General features: G+C 47.4%; 2 protein-coding genes across 3 annotated transcripts in view; one reads left to right on the top strand and one right to left on the bottom strand.

The window, feature by feature from the left end:
• The first annotated feature begins 2,594 nt into the window (after window positions 1-2,594).
• orc4 (origin recognition complex, subunit 4) lies at window positions 2,595-7,143 on the top strand. 2 transcript variants are annotated; one of them, XM_084454151.1, is made up of 14 exons: window positions 2,595-2,640; window positions 2,904-2,969; window positions 3,051-3,127; window positions 3,324-3,414; window positions 3,545-3,620; window positions 3,855-3,940; window positions 4,132-4,180; window positions 4,357-4,508; window positions 4,996-5,169; window positions 5,308-5,394; window positions 5,481-5,589; window positions 5,808-5,903; window positions 6,003-6,070; window positions 6,700-7,143. In XM_084454151.1, exons 2-14 carry the CDS (start codon window positions 2,913-2,915, stop codon window positions 6,880-6,882), a joined length of 1,305 nt encoding a protein of 434 aa, XP_084310277.1. In that variant the 5' UTR covers window positions 2,595-2,640; window positions 2,904-2,912; the 3' UTR covers window positions 6,883-7,143. The 2 variants fall into 2 exon arrangements, with proteins under 2 accessions (XP_084310277.1, XP_084310276.1); XM_084454150.1 differs by having other exon boundaries at window positions 2,633-2,830.
• Window positions 7,144-10,911: 3,768 nt separating this feature from the next.
• Window positions 10,912-15,848, bottom strand: part of LOC311322059 (activin receptor type-2A-like) — a gene marked incomplete at its 5' end in the record, with an annotated part of 26,840 nt that continues 21,903 nt past the window's right edge. Inside the window, 5 exons of the mRNA XM_084454070.1 lie at window positions 10,912-11,258; window positions 11,709-11,839; window positions 12,176-12,314; window positions 12,919-13,033; window positions 14,396-14,541. Coding sequence (XP_084310196.1) covers window positions 11,064-11,258; window positions 11,709-11,839; window positions 12,176-12,314; window positions 12,919-13,033; window positions 14,396-14,541 — 726 coding nt within the window. The 3' untranslated portion in view covers window positions 10,912-11,063. The remainder of the gene's footprint in view (window positions 11,259-11,708; window positions 11,840-12,175; window positions 12,315-12,918; window positions 13,034-14,395; window positions 14,542-15,848) is intronic.

The raw sequence follows: 15,848 nt of genomic DNA on the forward strand, positions 1-15,848 counted from the left end.
TGCCAGTTCATGCGTTTTTGAGGGGAAAACTGAAGTGACTGACCACTGTATGGACTCATAGATTAAACAGACTACAGCCGCATAGCAACATACTCAAAAGTCACTATTGTAACAACAGTTACAGGGTATTTTCCATTAAAAAAAAATTAGTAAAAATAACACAAAACCGTGTGGAATCCTTTCACCAAAGGGTGGCGATCAAACAGAAGCTGTGGCCGAGTAAGAGATGGCACATCTGGAGAGGATGCAGAGAAACCAAGTAGTGTAGAAATACTGAGACAACTATTGGTGCTTTAATTCAAGCACTTAATTTGCTCAATGAACTGATTTAGAAGTGTCATCTTACAGTAGATAAGACCACTGCACAACACTTCTGGGGGTGTACATTTGACAGTTCCCTACCAGTATAGGAAAAAAAACTATTTGTTTCAAATGATGTACTGCTTCCCAATGCAGATGTGACAGTCTGCACTACTATAGTGAATACAAGAGCCAAATGTTCACCCATGATAATTAGAAATGCAATATTATCCACCCCAGATAACTGATCCTAAGTTCCAACGTGTCCTCTGGCAGCTGGGGATATTATTACAAGCTACCCACACAGCCTAAAGCTGGCTGTTTACCTCCCAAGTTGTATTTCAATGTAGGCTAACAATGTCTTTTGACATCTTTGCGAATTGCCAACATCAGCCTAACATGTCACCAGCTGGTGCTTCACCTGGTTAGCAGTCTAGCTAGTCTAGCCTAACCAAAACATGACAGCCAGCTAGCTATTAACAAGCTATACATCATGCTAACTGTTAGCCTCAGCTAACCAGCTACTAGCCTAGGCCAAGAAGCTAATGACTCTAACGGGACTTTCTCTCGGGTAGCAGTCATTGTTAAACTAGCTGCTAGTCGGGTCCTTTTGGGTTTGTTGTTTAAGATTTCTCTCTGACTAGCTGGTGATATGAAACTAGCCAGACATCACTGCTAAACCTCTTTCCCAGATGAATATGCTACTTAGCCAAGTAGTACAATCTAGAGAAATAGCATAACTTAGCTAGCTAGCTAGCTATATATGCTAACTAGCTGGCTCAAATACACTGGACATGCATATAACGTTACCTTCAACTTTAATTCCACCCTAAATAAAAATAAAAAATAAGATTATATCCCGACTTTATGTGCAGAACCGTTAATAGGATAAGTGGTTGGCTGCTTGAGGGTTTAGTCATCCAGTCGAGGCCGAGGCAGAGACACATAACAGGGCTAGCATTGGGAGCTAGCCTAGCCTAGCCTAGCCTAGCCTAGCTATGCCTAGCCTAGCTATGCTAAGCTAAGCTAAGCTAAGCTAAGCTAAGCTAAGCTAACGTTAGCAGCTATCTGTGCTAACCGAGCCAGAGGAGAGTCTTGAATCTTGTTCTGTGCTAAATCCATCTAAAGTTTAGGACAATCGTCACTCTCGTATTACTTCCAGTACCTAAACATTCCCGTGATTGTTGCGAGTGGTAATAAAGTGGGATTTTTAACAAGCTACTGTTGAACCTCTGTCTCTTTAAAAAATAAAAATAAAAAGCCTAACGTTTTTACCCCCATCAACTGTCTCTGGTTCTCCTGGGTCTCTGGGATGGGAAGATGGAGGGCCGTACTGCGCATGCGCGGCGAGGATGAGCCAAGAACATAGCAAAAACAAGATGCTCGCAGTGACACAGCTGGGACTTGTCTGTGACAGCTGTGACACCTGTCACATTCAGATAAAATTATATTCTAAGTTTATTTCGCCATGTGTAAGAAGTACAGGTACATTGGTACAGTGGAAATCTTTCTATCGCTTGTCCTTACACAATCTCATTTGATCAGCACCAATCAATTCCTCATTCCCATTCCTAGGTACACAACTAGATATTATAAGGCTCCCAAATCTGGCAATTTACAATCTGTTGTTTAGCAATGTATTAAATTGACCCTCATCTACTTATTCCATTCAATCCATCCAGCTCTGACTTGAACACCTGTCACATTCAGCTCTGAGTTTATAACTAGTAGGGTTACGGTCCTACATCCTATCTTATCACGGTATACATATATTATGCAGATAACCATAACATCCTATCCGGGAGAAAATAAGACATTTGTGCAAGCAGCATAATCTATTCAAATATACCAAACCATGGTAAAAAGGGTATGATGAGAAAGAATAAATGTATGTGGTGATCACTACCACGACCGCCCTAAACAGGATCACAATGATATATTTGTCTTCTTACTTGTATATGTTGGTGACATAACCCCCCCCCAAAATAAATAAATAAATAAATAATAATAATGAAAACCGCCCAAACACTGTATAAATATTTTTTATTTTCTTATTAATAAAATAGCAATACAAATACAGCACAATTTATTTTAACAAACATTAGAACATCTATACGGTAGAAAAAATACACATTATAAATCTGAATTTTATTGCTGTATTAACAATGTATCAGAAAAAAGTAAATATAAAAAATAATAAAATATATTCAGCCTAGAATTGAACCCGGAAGTAGGCTGGAGTTGTTAATCTCGTATGAGAAACATCAGCGGGTGTTTTGAGTGGGGAGTTTCGCGGGAGGAAGAACAACACGACACAGCCAGGGTGACAGATAAAATCAGGTTATTTACATCATCCTGTCACTTATTTAAGAAAACCTAGACTAGCAATTTGAAAACGTGTTGTTTTTGCTGGAAAAGTGTCATCGCTTATCTTGCTCTTGGCCGAACTAATTTAAAAAGCCACATTGGCAGCTAGCTAACGTTAGCTATAGCTAGCCCTGGTCCAGGTGGATATCATGGTGGTGTAATGGTCAGTATTATAAATAAATGACATGTCATTTCACGGTTCTATAATGATCATTGATTGTATGTTTTCTATCTAGACTGCTGCCATGAGTAAGAGAAAAGTCAAAGAGTCAAGTCTGACAATTGGAGAATGCGTCTCACAGGTGTGTATTGCCTATAAATTGATTATCACTCCACACTTCCTCAAAGGTTTGATCCTATCATGTGTGTATTCTTGTTTTTAGGCACAGCGGGTTTTAAGAGAGCGACTCTGTCACCAGAAACTCCCGGATCAACCACAGGGGATGGAATCACAATACAAGTGAGCCTGCCTCACTGATCCTGAATCCGTTCTTAATCACATAAATGAATATCTCTGAAATCATGTTGTAAAAAATAAACTGGCATCATAGAACGGTGACAGTTTTGTGTGAGACCGGGTTTAGGGGAGCAGGATTGTGAGGCTATGGCGCCCGGTTTGGTCTAGACTAGGTTTGGTCTAATTGACATATTTTTAGGCATCTCCTGGAGCTGCTGAGGAGGACAGCTGTTCACGGGGAGAGCAACTCTGTCCTCATCGTTGGACCCAGAGGAGCCGGGAAAACCATGGTAATCTAGGCCTATCCAGCAATGATATCGGCCTAGATTAAATGTTGTCTTCTGGGGGGGGGTGTAGTCTAAACCTAACCTTCTACTTTTAAGAATGATAAACTTGACTGTCATGTTCTCCACTCCTCAGATCCTGAATTGTGTCTTGAGAGAGTTGCTGGAGTCGCAGGAAGTGAAGAAGAATGTTTTACAGGTTCACCTGAACGGTACGCAAATTCAAAATCTCCCCCTAATGTGTCTGCAGTTCGTTGATCACTCCCAAGGGAATTTATCGGAATTCATGGGAATTACCGGGAATAAACTGGAAATTTATGGGAATGATCAGAATGTAATTCCCATACATTCCTGTTCATTTCCATGGGAAGTTTGTGAATAATCCTGGAGTTTTGCAACCGTAATCACCACAGCCCGTCATGTAAACGTCTCGCTCGTGTGTCCAGGTCTCTTACAGACGGACGACAGAATAGCCCTCAAAGAAATCACCCGCCAGCTCCACCTGGAAAACGTTGTTGGGGACAGAGTGTTTGTAAGTATTATACAAAACACGACCGCCCTCTATACACACACACAGTCTGAATGTGGTGAGAATAACCACCGCGTTTATATAGTAGCCAATGAAATCTCTCAGAGATTCCCATCTTCCAATCCAAACTTTTTATCAGTGCCAATAAAATTGACCAATCAGCACATTCTCACTTTCTTCTTGAATTATTCCAGGGCAGCTTTGCGGAGAACCTGTCTTTCCTTCTTGAAGCGTTAAAGAAAGGTAATATCTCCTGTATATTTCCAGCTTGTGAACGAACTGAATTCGTTCATTCGGTCGCATCTCAACTCAACTCTTTCTCAACAAGCTACTACATTAGTAGAAAAAAAAAAGATTCTCTGTTTCATTCCGTCAGTTGTGTATTGATGCGTCGCTCGTTCTCTCTCTGCCTCATCCAGGCGATCGTAGCAGTAGTCGTCCGGTCCTCTTCATCCTGGATGAGTTTGACCTCTTTGCCAACCATAAGAACCAGACGCTGCTCTACAACCTGCTGGACGTGTCCCAGTCCGCCCAGACGCCCGTGGCCGTGGTGGGGCTCACCTGCAGACTGGTGGGTCTCTCCTGTGGTCTCTACTCCTGACTTCTCTCCTGTGGTCTCTCCTTTGGTCTTTCCTGTGGTCTCTACTCCTGATGTCTCTCCTGTGGTCTCTACTCCTGACGTCTCTCCTGTGGTCTCTCCTTTGGTCTTTCCTGTGGTCTCTACTCCTGACGTCTCTCCTGACGTCTCTCCTCCTGACGTCTCTCCTCCTGTGGTCTCTCCTGGCGTCTCTCCTCCTGTGGTTTCTCCTCCTGTGGTCTCTCCTGTGGTCTCTCCTCCTGTGGTCTCTCCTGTGGTCTCTCCTGACGTCTCCTCTCCTGTGGTCTCTCCTCCTGTGGTCTCTCCTCCTGTGGTCTCTCATGTGGTCTCTCCTCCTGTGGTCTCTCCTGACGTCTCCTCTCCTGTGGTCTCTCCTCCTGTGGTCTCTCTTGACGTCTCTCTTCCTGTGGTCTCTCCTCCTGTGGTCTCTCCTCCTGTGGTCTCTCCTCCCGTGGTCCAGGATGTGCTGGAGCTTCTGGAGAAGCGTGTGAAGTCCAGGTTCTCCCACCGGCAGATCTACCTGCTGAGCAGCCTGTCCTTCAGCCAGTACCTGGACGCCGTGCGCGCCCAGCTAAACCTTCCCCAGGGCTTCCCCGACGCGCGCTTCGCCAGCGAATGGAACGCCAGCGTCCAGGTGAGGGGGCGGGGCCACAGTCCGATCGCGACGACAAAGAGACGTTTTCAAATCGGGGTGGTGGAGGATTTTGTTTTCTTTGTTCGTTGAACAGCGTCAAAATACTGTAAAAGCGACCGGTCTTTTAATCTCGTTCAGACATTATGTGAAGACAAGTTGGTAGTGGACGTTCTACAACGGCATTACAACTCCAGCAAAGACTTCCGTTCTCTGCACATGTTGCTGGTAAGGAGTTAAGTTATTTGTGTTTATTGCGAAGGTATCCCGTCTCTACAGGGAGAAATAAAATCGTGTTTGTTGGTCCTGTGTAGATGCTGGCGTTGAGCCATGTGACGGTGTCACAGCCGGCCATCACGGACGCAGACCTGCTGGGGGCCAGTCGGCTGTGTATGACGGACTCCAAAGCCAACATTCTCCACGGTAAAGAAGCCTCATGTTAACTGGACGCTACACGACTCCTCAACCTCAACATATCACATCTCAGTTTCTACTGTCTGGTTAAATGTCACAATCACATCAGGAGGTAGAGAATTACAGGGTTAACCCTAACCACACACACACACACACACACACACACGCACTTATGAAAATAACCAATCCAACAAACAAATAAACAACATCTAAAACCTCATCCTCAGGTCTGTCCATTCTTGAACTTTGTCTGATAATCGCCATGAAACACCTGAATGACATCTATGACGGAGAGCCCTTCAACTTCCAGATGGTTCACAACGGTAATGAACAGTCTTTATTTGGTTTATAACCTTCAGTCTGCATTTCTCTTCAATCTGAAATCTGTCAGCTTCCCTTAATACCCGTATTTTTCCTGTCAGAGTTCAAGAAGTTCCTGCAGAGGAAATCCCATTCCATCCACAACTTTGACAAACCCGTTGTTCTAAAGGTAGGAACGAGAGGTCGTCTCAGAACGGCGGTGTGAACAGCAAATCAGACCTTAGTCCGCACCTTTTCAAAAGTTTGAAGCTTAGTCGGCTTAGAGTGAGACTCTTCATCACAGCTAAGCGTTTGTGTGTTTATATTCAGCAGTCATTGTGCACCGTGTCTGCATCTTATATGACAATTATTACACACCTCTCTGAAATACTCGATTCCGATTGGACAATCGAGCATTCTATCGAGAAATAATTGACCGACGTCAAGGGCAACCGAACAATATTGACCGATGCTAAGAGCAGAGCATTATAAGTCTATGAGCGACAGTTGAAAGTTCGGCTATTGTATGTGAACCCATTCTCATCAAGCCAATCTCTGAAAACAACCATTGCCCAAGCACACGGAACCATTTTGTTGGCCAAATAAAAAAAAAAGTGTATGCTTATTATTAGTACGTTGGTGTAGCTATGTAATAAGCGGTTTAACGTATGGCCAGCCGGTTATTATCGAAAAAGAAGATTTCTTCAGTACGTTAAAAACCGAACGCACTGTCAGGCTCTTATTTTTCGGTAATAACCAGAAATCAGAGATCCTTGAGTACAGTAGTCCCTCCTGAGACTGACGGCTGCCTCGTTTCAGGCGTTCGAGCACCTGCAGCAGCTGGAGCTGGTCAGGCCGGTGGAGGGCTCCACGGCCAAGATCCAGAGAGAGTACCAGCTCATGAGACTGATGCTGGACCACAGCCAGATCATGGAGGTCCTGCAGAAATACCCACAATGCCCCACGGATGTCAAACAGTGGGCCATGTCTGCGTTCGGTTAACGGTCGGAGGGGGGCGGGGGTTGTTTCTGGACCAATCCCTGTTCCACGTTGGAACTCCTGAGCACTTCCTAGGAGGTCATCCTACCAATCGGAACACTTCCTAGGTCATCCGACCAATCAGAACACTTCCTAGGTCATCCTACCAATCAGAATGCCAGTATTCTCAGATGAGAAAGACTTGGCAATATACGTTGTCTATACTATTGTATTCAGACCTTTGTTTTCTACAAATGTACATTTTCAGTAAACCAAGCAATTTGATCTCGTGTGTATGTAGATATTATTCAGTGCATTTTCTACACATAAGATTGCTTTGAAGTGTTATTCAGTGGTGATAGCACCACCATGTGGTTGTTGTTGGATCTGTCAGTATACTGGACTGGATAGATAATACAGATCCAAAATGCACTGTAGATTTCAGAGGGATAACAGCAAGAAGTAGAGCAGTCACTATGTTTTATTTCAAGGGGAATAGCATACAATTTCTCTGTACAATATTTAACAATCACTTCCAACCAGGCCACTGAAACATTTGGTGAAATACTTGCAAAGCAATAAAAATTGGCAAGTCCACTGGGAGAATTGTACAGACAGTCGTGTCTATCGGTAGATACTGTAGCTAACAGCAGAGGCCAAGCTAACAGAGTTGAGCTTTTGGGTTGTTTCAGAGGTAATGCGTTTGTAGAGAAAACACTTGCTGGTCAGATCCCAGGGAAACATCCTCACAGCCCTGCTGGAATAGTGATGCTGGGGCATTTCTGGGTCGTTCTGTAGCTGGGATGTCTGAGGTAAAAAATAAATCTGTTAATTTGGGTTTGCCGTTCGAGGAGATCTCGCCTCGTCCGCTAAAGAAAGCGCCTCGTCCGGGGGAAGTGACTGTTTGGGCCACGAGGACATAAATTAATACAATTTCAAAATACATATATTTATATATATATATATATATTTATATAAAATAAACAGCAAAAATCTTATGGAATAATACATTAATGATGGATTTTCTTTCTGCTTTGTGATATCTTGTGATAAAAGGAGAGAAACAACCCCATGCTCTTTGTCACAATCTAAAAACAACATTGATATTTATTTACATAATGTGCATTACCATTTTTAAACTGAACCCACACCGGCTGAGGGTCAGTCTCAGTGTAGAAATCAACTCTTCACAAACCAAGGCCCGCATGAGAGAGGGAGCGAGGCAAGAACGACGCCTGTACAGAGATCGAGAAAGTCAAACCAGACTGATAAAGAAGCTGTTGGTGTGTGTGTGTGTGTGTGTGTGTGTGTGTGTGGCGTCGGAGGGTCACGAAAACCAGATGAATAGTCAAGGATCAAGTCACTTGGTTACATTTATTTTCCAGACAGCTGTAGTCTCAAAAAGCCTTCTCACACCCCCTCTCCTCAAAACCAGACGAAAAAATGACCTGAGACCCCCCCCGCCCCCCCCCCGAAGATAATCGTGAACGGTGCTGTGGCACGCGGACGGCCCACGCCTGCGGACGCCCCCGACTCGCTATTGCTGAGCTACAGACGTCCGGTCTGCAAGGTTATCCCCTGCCCGTCAACTCCCCTCACAAGACACGCCCTAGCGCCCGCCCTCCCCGTCATCAAGGTGTAGTCGCTGTGTATTATTTGCGTTGGCACCTACCCTCCCATCCCGCTGTGCTCAGACGGGCTCCGAGAACAAACACGTCGTTATTGAACAAGGTCAATTGCTTCTTTTTCTGCCTATTTTTTAAATCAAATGCTACAAGTTGTTTTGAAAGTGGAAAGTCGCACCTGCAGTCATGGTGAAGAATGTCACTGCGCCTGCACCCGTTGCATAATACAGGTTAAAATCACTGTAACTTAGAAAAGCATAGTATTGAATCCCTGAACATTGCTGTAGCGTCAGTTAAAAAGAGCAGACTGTGAGGAGAAAGATGGCCGCACCGGTTTCAATGCTACTTAGGCCAAAACTAGTCGTTCAAAGCTATTAACGGAATACACAACACAATCACAAATAAACCCATGAGGACTCGGTAGAGGGCCGCTGTTCTGAAAAGCTGGCCTACCTCCTCAGGATGACCTACCACCCTTTATATTAGGTTAAATTCATGGGTAGAGCATCCTGTCAGAGAGGAAGTGTCTAATCAGAACGTCCTGCGACCCATTTTATTGTGCTTCATTCATGGGTAGCACATCCCGTCAGGTAGGGAATGGCGAAATGTCTTATCAACATGTCCTACCTGACAGGATGCGCTAACCGTGAATTAAACCTGATATAATGGGTGGTAGGTCATCCTGCGGAGGTAGGCCATCTTTTCAGAGCACGGTTGTCCACTGCAGCGGTGTGGTGTGGAGATGGCACCAGCATGGAGGGGAGGGGCTGGATGGACCAGAGCTTCCTGAGGCGTATCTCAACAGAAAGGTCACAACGAAGGAATCGTCAACAACAGGCCCAGAGACTCGGAACAAGAGAAGGACGTCTCCTTCGGCCGTATAAAAAAAAAGCTGAAAGACACGGGTGTCACGGCTCGCAGAGGAGCAACACCCAAACCATGCTCACCTCATTAGATCTGGCTACCCTGTCATTAGATTAGGCTATCCTGTCATTAGATTAGGCTATCCTGTCATTAGATTAGGCTATCCTGTCATTAGATTAGGCTATCCTGTATATTAGGCTATCCTGTCATTAGATTAGGCTATCCTGTAGATTAGGCTATCCTGTCATTAGATTAGGCTATCCTGTAGATTAGGTTATCCTGTCTTTAGATTAGGCTATCCTGTAGATTAGGTTATCCTGTCTTTAGATTAGGCTATCCTGTAGATAAGGCTATCCTGTAGATTAGGCTATCCTGTCATTAGATTAGGCTATCCTGTCATTAGATTAGGCTATCCTGTCTTTAGATTAGGCTATCCTGTAGATTAGGCTATCCTGTCATTAGATTAGGCTATCCTGTCATTAGATTAGGCTATCCTGTCATTAGATTAGGCTATCCTGTCATTAGATTAGGCTATCCTGTCATTAGATTAGGCTATCCTGTCTTTAGATTAGGCTATCCTGTAGATTAGGCTATCCTGTCATTAGATTAGGTTATCCTGTAGACAGAGCAAACCAAGATAGGGAAGTGCTTTTCAAATAAAGTTCAAGATAAAATGTACTCAGCGGAGTAACCGTTTTAAAAGAGAAGAGATTCCAAAAAAATAAAAAAAGAATTAAAAAAAAAGGTTAAAAACCAATTAAAACCATCAAGGACCAAGTTCAACAGGTCAGGAGTCAGGAGGAGAAATACGAAGGCAGAAACACGGGTGTGTTAGTTATGACAACAACGTTGCTCTCGGCGTCCGTCGCTAGAAATGCTGTGGAGATGAATCTGGTTCTCCTGCCGGAGTTCTCCAGCTCAACGCCGAGCCGAGATCGTCTGAATAGTTGTCGTGTGTGTGTGTTGTCATAGTGTTGAGACCACACTGGTCAGCAGATGTGAAACTGAGGTATACCTTGTTGAGGGAGGTTCATGGTTTTCATAGTAGTAATGCTTCAAAATTGACCCCCCCCCCCCCAAATAAAAATAACCTAGATTACAATGTTTTTTTTTCTATATGTACAGCAGCATTAATACACTAAACATTCAGAAGCTGTTTCTTATTGGCGTTGCAATATTAATTCATATAAACACAGAAAAAAAAACCTTGAAAACAAGTTGCCCTTTTTATACTGAAATGAACCGAGCTCCGACCTCTTTTTTTCTTTTCTTTTTTTTTTTTTTTTAGAAAAAAACAACAACCAGATGTCCAGTCCCGGTCAGACGGAGGTGCAAAATAAAATAAAAATACCTGACGAATGTCTGACTGAACGATCCCGTCCGATTCCGGCCTTTCGAGCGGGCGGGGCGGGGGGGGGGGTGGGGGGGGCGAGGGGGGTCTCCTCAGACCTCCTCAGACAGGCGCGCGCGTCACTAGAAGTCAGTAGAAGCCAGTGTGTGGGTGTGTCCAGGTATTCCTGAACGAGAGTAGCTAGTGGCCCGCACTAAAACACATCATCGCACCGCGGGGGCGGAGAGGGGGCGGCGGCTAGCCGACCAGGGCTAGCCAGAGTTCCGGTGGGGGGGGGTGTCTGATTGGTCATCGTGCCCCCCGCGAGGAGGAGGAGTAGGTGGTGGGGGGGGGGTGGGTGGCGTTTTGACACGATAACGGTTCAATCATAAGCTGGACTCCTTGGGCGGGAGGTCCACGTTGGTCACCATGGTGACGACGGTGACGACCTCCTCGGGGGCGGAGCCGGCGGCGTGCCGCTGCATCTGGACCACGCGCTCCTCCACGCAGCCCGCCGACAGACGCGCCTCCGCCTCGTGATCCCAGCACTCCTCGATGGTCTCACACAGCATGGCCATACCCTGGGGGGGGGGGGGGGAGAGAGAGGGGCAGGGGGGGGGGGGAGAGAGAGAGGGGCAGGGGGGGGGGGAGAGAGAGAGAGGAGGGGGGGTGGGGGGGGGGGGGGGGGGGGGGGGGGGGGGGGGGGGGGGGGGGGGGGGGGAAGAGGGGGTTGGAGAGGGAGGGAGAGGGAGGGGAGTAGGAGAGAGAGAGGGAGGGGGAGGGAGAGAGGAGGGGGTGGTTGGGAGGGAGAGGGAGGGGGAGAGACAGAGAGAGGAGAGATGGAGAGAAACAGACATAGAAAGAGGAGAGAGGAGTGGGAGAGACCGAGAGAGAGACGGTTTAAAGGATCACTCCCACCAAAGCCCTCCCCGAACCTTTTCAAACAACTCCCCCCCCCCCCGCTGTCTTATCTAGTAGTTTCAACTTCCACATCTGCCACGTTCCCCCCGCGTTCTGCCCCCCCCCCTCACCGAGTGTTTCTGCCAGCACTCCCGCAGGACGGGCCTCATCTTCTTGTGGACGACCACGTCCTGCATGTCCTCCAGGGAGGGGTGCTGGCCCACCTCCTCCTCGAAGGGCAGCGAGTACTCGTCCACCGGCCCTGCAACACAGAAGCGCCGGCGTCAGACGTCCAGCAGGGGGCGACACGGTGAACGGGCCGCACTTATATAGCGCCGGTATCCCAAGCGCTTTACCATGGCCTCTCGTTTTACCCATTCGCACACATTTTGGGGTTCAGTGTCTTTGCCCAAGGACACTTAAGACATGTGGGATAGGAGGAGGCGGGATTCGAACCGCCGACCCTGCGGTCATCGGGCGACCCCGCTGTACCCTCCTGAGCCATAGCCGCCCCCTCCGGTATGTACGTCCAGTCAAAACACACACACACACACACACACACACACACACACACACACAGACGGAGGGGGGGTCTCACCGTCTGCGGCCGTGCATCGCGCCGCCAGCTCCCAGAGCACCAGGCCCAGGGCGTACATGTCTATCCTCAGGAACGAGTCCCTCTGGAAGTTGATGGCTCCCTCCAGCACCTCGGGGGCCATGTAGCGCCTCGTGCCCACCTGGAGGAGCACAGCGCCCGGGGAGGGGGTTATACTCCACACCGGGGCTTCTGTCCCAGCCTAACGCCTGCTCTACAAGTTCATCTGAGTACCCAGAAGCACCCGCTGCGACCAGAACTTCTGGGAACAAGCTGTGATGTTCGCGGACACCAATGAGAATCCGATCGGATTTTCAACCGGATGCTGATTGGCCCGTGCGGATAGTGGGCTGTGCGGAGAGGCTGATTGGGCCTCTGATTGGTCACTGACAGCAGATTTCCACTTTTTAAGCGCTGCTAACGAGTCCTGTACTCTAGCGAGCTGTCGGTAGCATGTCTGTCACACAAGGTGCGATTTACTTGGACTTCCTTCCACGTTAACTCACTTCACAGAGGTTTTTATTACACAAACGACAAAGTGTATTAACTTAATTAGTTTTTGGATTTATTCCCGACTACACGCTCCTGATGAAATATTGTTCAGATGCAGATGGATTTGAAAGGTGGACTAAAGCGCTGGCTCCGCCCCTCTGCCCGTGTTTCGTGGCGCTTGACTCCAGACGAGCTCACAGCAGGGCGGGTTTAACATTAATGTTAAGCGTTAAGCGTTAATCAGCCGAGCTCACCTGTCCGTGAGTGTCCCCCGCCGACTTCCCCGCCTCAAACTTGAGTGCGAGTCCGAAGTCGGCCAGGCAGGCGGTCAGGTCGCTCTTCAGCAGGACGTTCTTGCTCTTCATGTCCCTGGAGACACGGTCGGGAAGGGGGAGGGGCCAGAGGAATATGCAGATGAGGAAGTGGGAGGACCAATCACGGCGGACGCAGGGATGAAACATCGCGCTTACATCACACTACGGGGCCGAAGTATACTTCTGATCTGCTGCTACGTTATGAACCATCCAGACCTCTCAGGTCGTCTGGCACAGGCCTGCTTTCTGTCCCCAGAGTTCAAACAAAACATGGAGAAGCAGTTGGGGGGGGTGGGGGTAGCAGAATGAACTGTTCTGTTGGGGGGGGTAGCAGAATGAACTGTTCTGTTGGGGGGGGTAGCAGAGTGAACTGAATTATCCCATCCGTCACACGCTCCTGCAGATTCATGCTCGACAACATCAGGAGGATTCGCCCTTTCCTCACGGATGAAACAGCGCAGGTGCTCATCCATCATCTCTCCCGCCTGGATACTGCAACTCCCTCCTTGCTGGGGCCCCGGCGTCAGCCATTTAACCCCTGGAACTTGTCCAGAAAGCTGCTGTTCACCTGGTGTTCAACCACCCCAGATTCTCCCACACAACTTTCCTTCTCCGTTCCCTACACTGGCTCCCTGTAGCGGCTCGCCTCCAGTTTAAAACTCTGCACTAGCCTACAGGGCAATGAAAGGAACAGCCCCCTCCTACCTCCAGGCCATGTTCAAACCCTACACCCCCTCCCGACCGCTACGCTCTGCTACCTCGGGGTCACTGGTTGCCCCGTCACTCCGAGGCCCCTGCAGTCGATCGACACGGTCACGGCTCTTCTCTGTCCTGGCCCCGCAGTGGTGGAACAAACTGCCCACTGACGTCAGGACAGCAGAGTCGCTGCCCATCTTTCACCACAGGCTCAAAACTCACCTCTTCAAGAAGTACTACCAGGATCCTCCCTCTTAAGCACTTATTGTATTTTAGATTGCTATTCTCACACTTTGCCTTCAGCACTAGATTATGCTCTTAGTCACTTGTTTTAGAGAGAAGATGCACTTGTGAGTTCCGGCGAGTAGCGGTACACTGACTTCCTACGTTAAATTCAATTATTGTTAGTCGCTTTGGATAAAAGCGTCTGCTAAATGACTGTAATGTAATGTAACTGTTCTGTTGAGGGGGGGGGGGGGGTATCAGAGTGAACTGTTCTGCTGGGGGGGAGGGGGTGTTATACAGGGGGGGGGGGGGGGGGTAGTAGAGTGCTGGCAGCAGTTCATCAGGCTTCTTGGGATAAACGCCTCACCCCCCTGAGAAGGCCGTGAATGATGCACTTCAATCGAGCGAGCGACTGTGTGACGGACAGACAGCTGGGGGGGGGTGTTCTGGGGCAGGGGGGTGTTCCTGGGTCAGGGCCAGCCCGACGGGAGCCCACCTGTGTGCGACGGCGGGCTTGTGTCCGTCCTTCAGGCCGGGGATGTCCTCGTGGAGATAGGCCAGGCCGCGGGCCAAGGTCTGGGCGATGTGGCACAGCTCGTTCCAGGACACCACGTTGGCCTTCAAGTAATCAGTCAGCGAGCCCTGGGGGAGACGCAGGAGACCAGGACAAAACAGTCACAACAACTCCCCCCTCCAGAGAGACAGCCCTGGTGGGAACGGCTGAGATTTTTGTCAAACTTTATGAGCAATTTTGTATCATACTGGAAGATAATTTAATACACTGTATGAGCACACTGGACATTTTATAATACTTTCTGTTATACAATGTAAGAGTTAGGACCAATTCATTCGTTTCATTTGTAGTAAACTATGTATCCTTGTTCAGTGGCTGAGCTGTTATTTCACTGCCCAACCACCAGGGGGCAGAGAACCCCTACTTTACAGCGTATGAATGACACCACTGCAGGCAGCCCATAGAGAAGCTTGTTAAATAGATAAACACAGAGTTATGTCCTAATAAGTCCCATAATATGGTAGCGCTTTGCTAGACAAGATAAGATGAGGAAAAACTTTATTGCCCATTAAATTTACAGGTAATGGAAATTTGTTGTTGGCATTCTGGCAACACAGTATAAAAACAAGACAATAAAAACAACTAAAGTGCATGAAAACTTAAGACATAAACAAAATAATTTTATAGCAGCAACAGTGTTCTGTGCTCTTGGGGTCAATGACAGGGGATGAACCTGCAAAAATTGTTATAGACCTGCAAAATATCTGGAGCCCAACAGTTTACGACACAACCCAACATTTTACCCAGGGTACACTGCTGCCCCAGGGTGGGCGGTGTTGAGTCAGTGCCGGTGGACTACGGCGCCAGCATGAGACAGTTACTAGGGTTGGGTACTGGCAAGGACCTAACGATACAATACGTATCACCGTACATTGGTCACGATACGATTGTATCACGATACATTACGATACAATACGATATACAATACATATTGCGATACTCTACATAATTTACTGAAAATGTTAAAATACAGCTGAAAATACTCCATCCCCCGCTCCCTGGAGGAGATCCTGAGGGCGGAGGGAATTTAAGGACATTTTAAATCCATTTAAAACATGAATAATGTATCTATGACTGAATTTTATCCTTAATTCTCTATATCTATTCCCTGTCTTGTTCTGTATATTGTCCCTGTGTGTGTTTTTTTACTGTATCAATACTATACCGTGGAAAATCACTACAGTATTCATTGGTTGGTTACCTTCTATTGATTGGTTACCTTCTCATGGTAGATCCTGATGGTGTGTGGAGGTCCCTACCTTCTCATGGTAGATCCTGATGGTGTGTGGAGGTCCCTACCTTCTCATGGTTGGCCCTGATGGTGTGTGGAGGTCCCTACCTTCTCATGGTACGTCCTGATGGTGTGTGGAGGTCC

This window comes from Borostomias antarcticus, assembly GCF_949987555.1.
Source record: "Borostomias antarcticus genome assembly, chromosome: 19".
Lineage (NCBI taxonomy): Eukaryota > Metazoa > Chordata > Actinopteri > Stomiiformes > Stomiidae > Borostomias > Borostomias antarcticus.

Bases quoted from the DNA above. Each gene is read 5' to 3' on its own strand.
- orc4 (XM_084454150.1), top strand. The intron at 5,395-5,480 runs GTAAGGAGTTAA...GGTCCTGTGTAG, and splicing joins GTTCTCTGCACATGTTGCTG to ATGCTGGCGTTGAGCCATGT. The intron at 6,071-6,699 runs GTAGGAACGAGA...GCCTCGTTTCAG, and splicing joins ACAAACCCGTTGTTCTAAAG to GCGTTCGAGCACCTGCAGCA.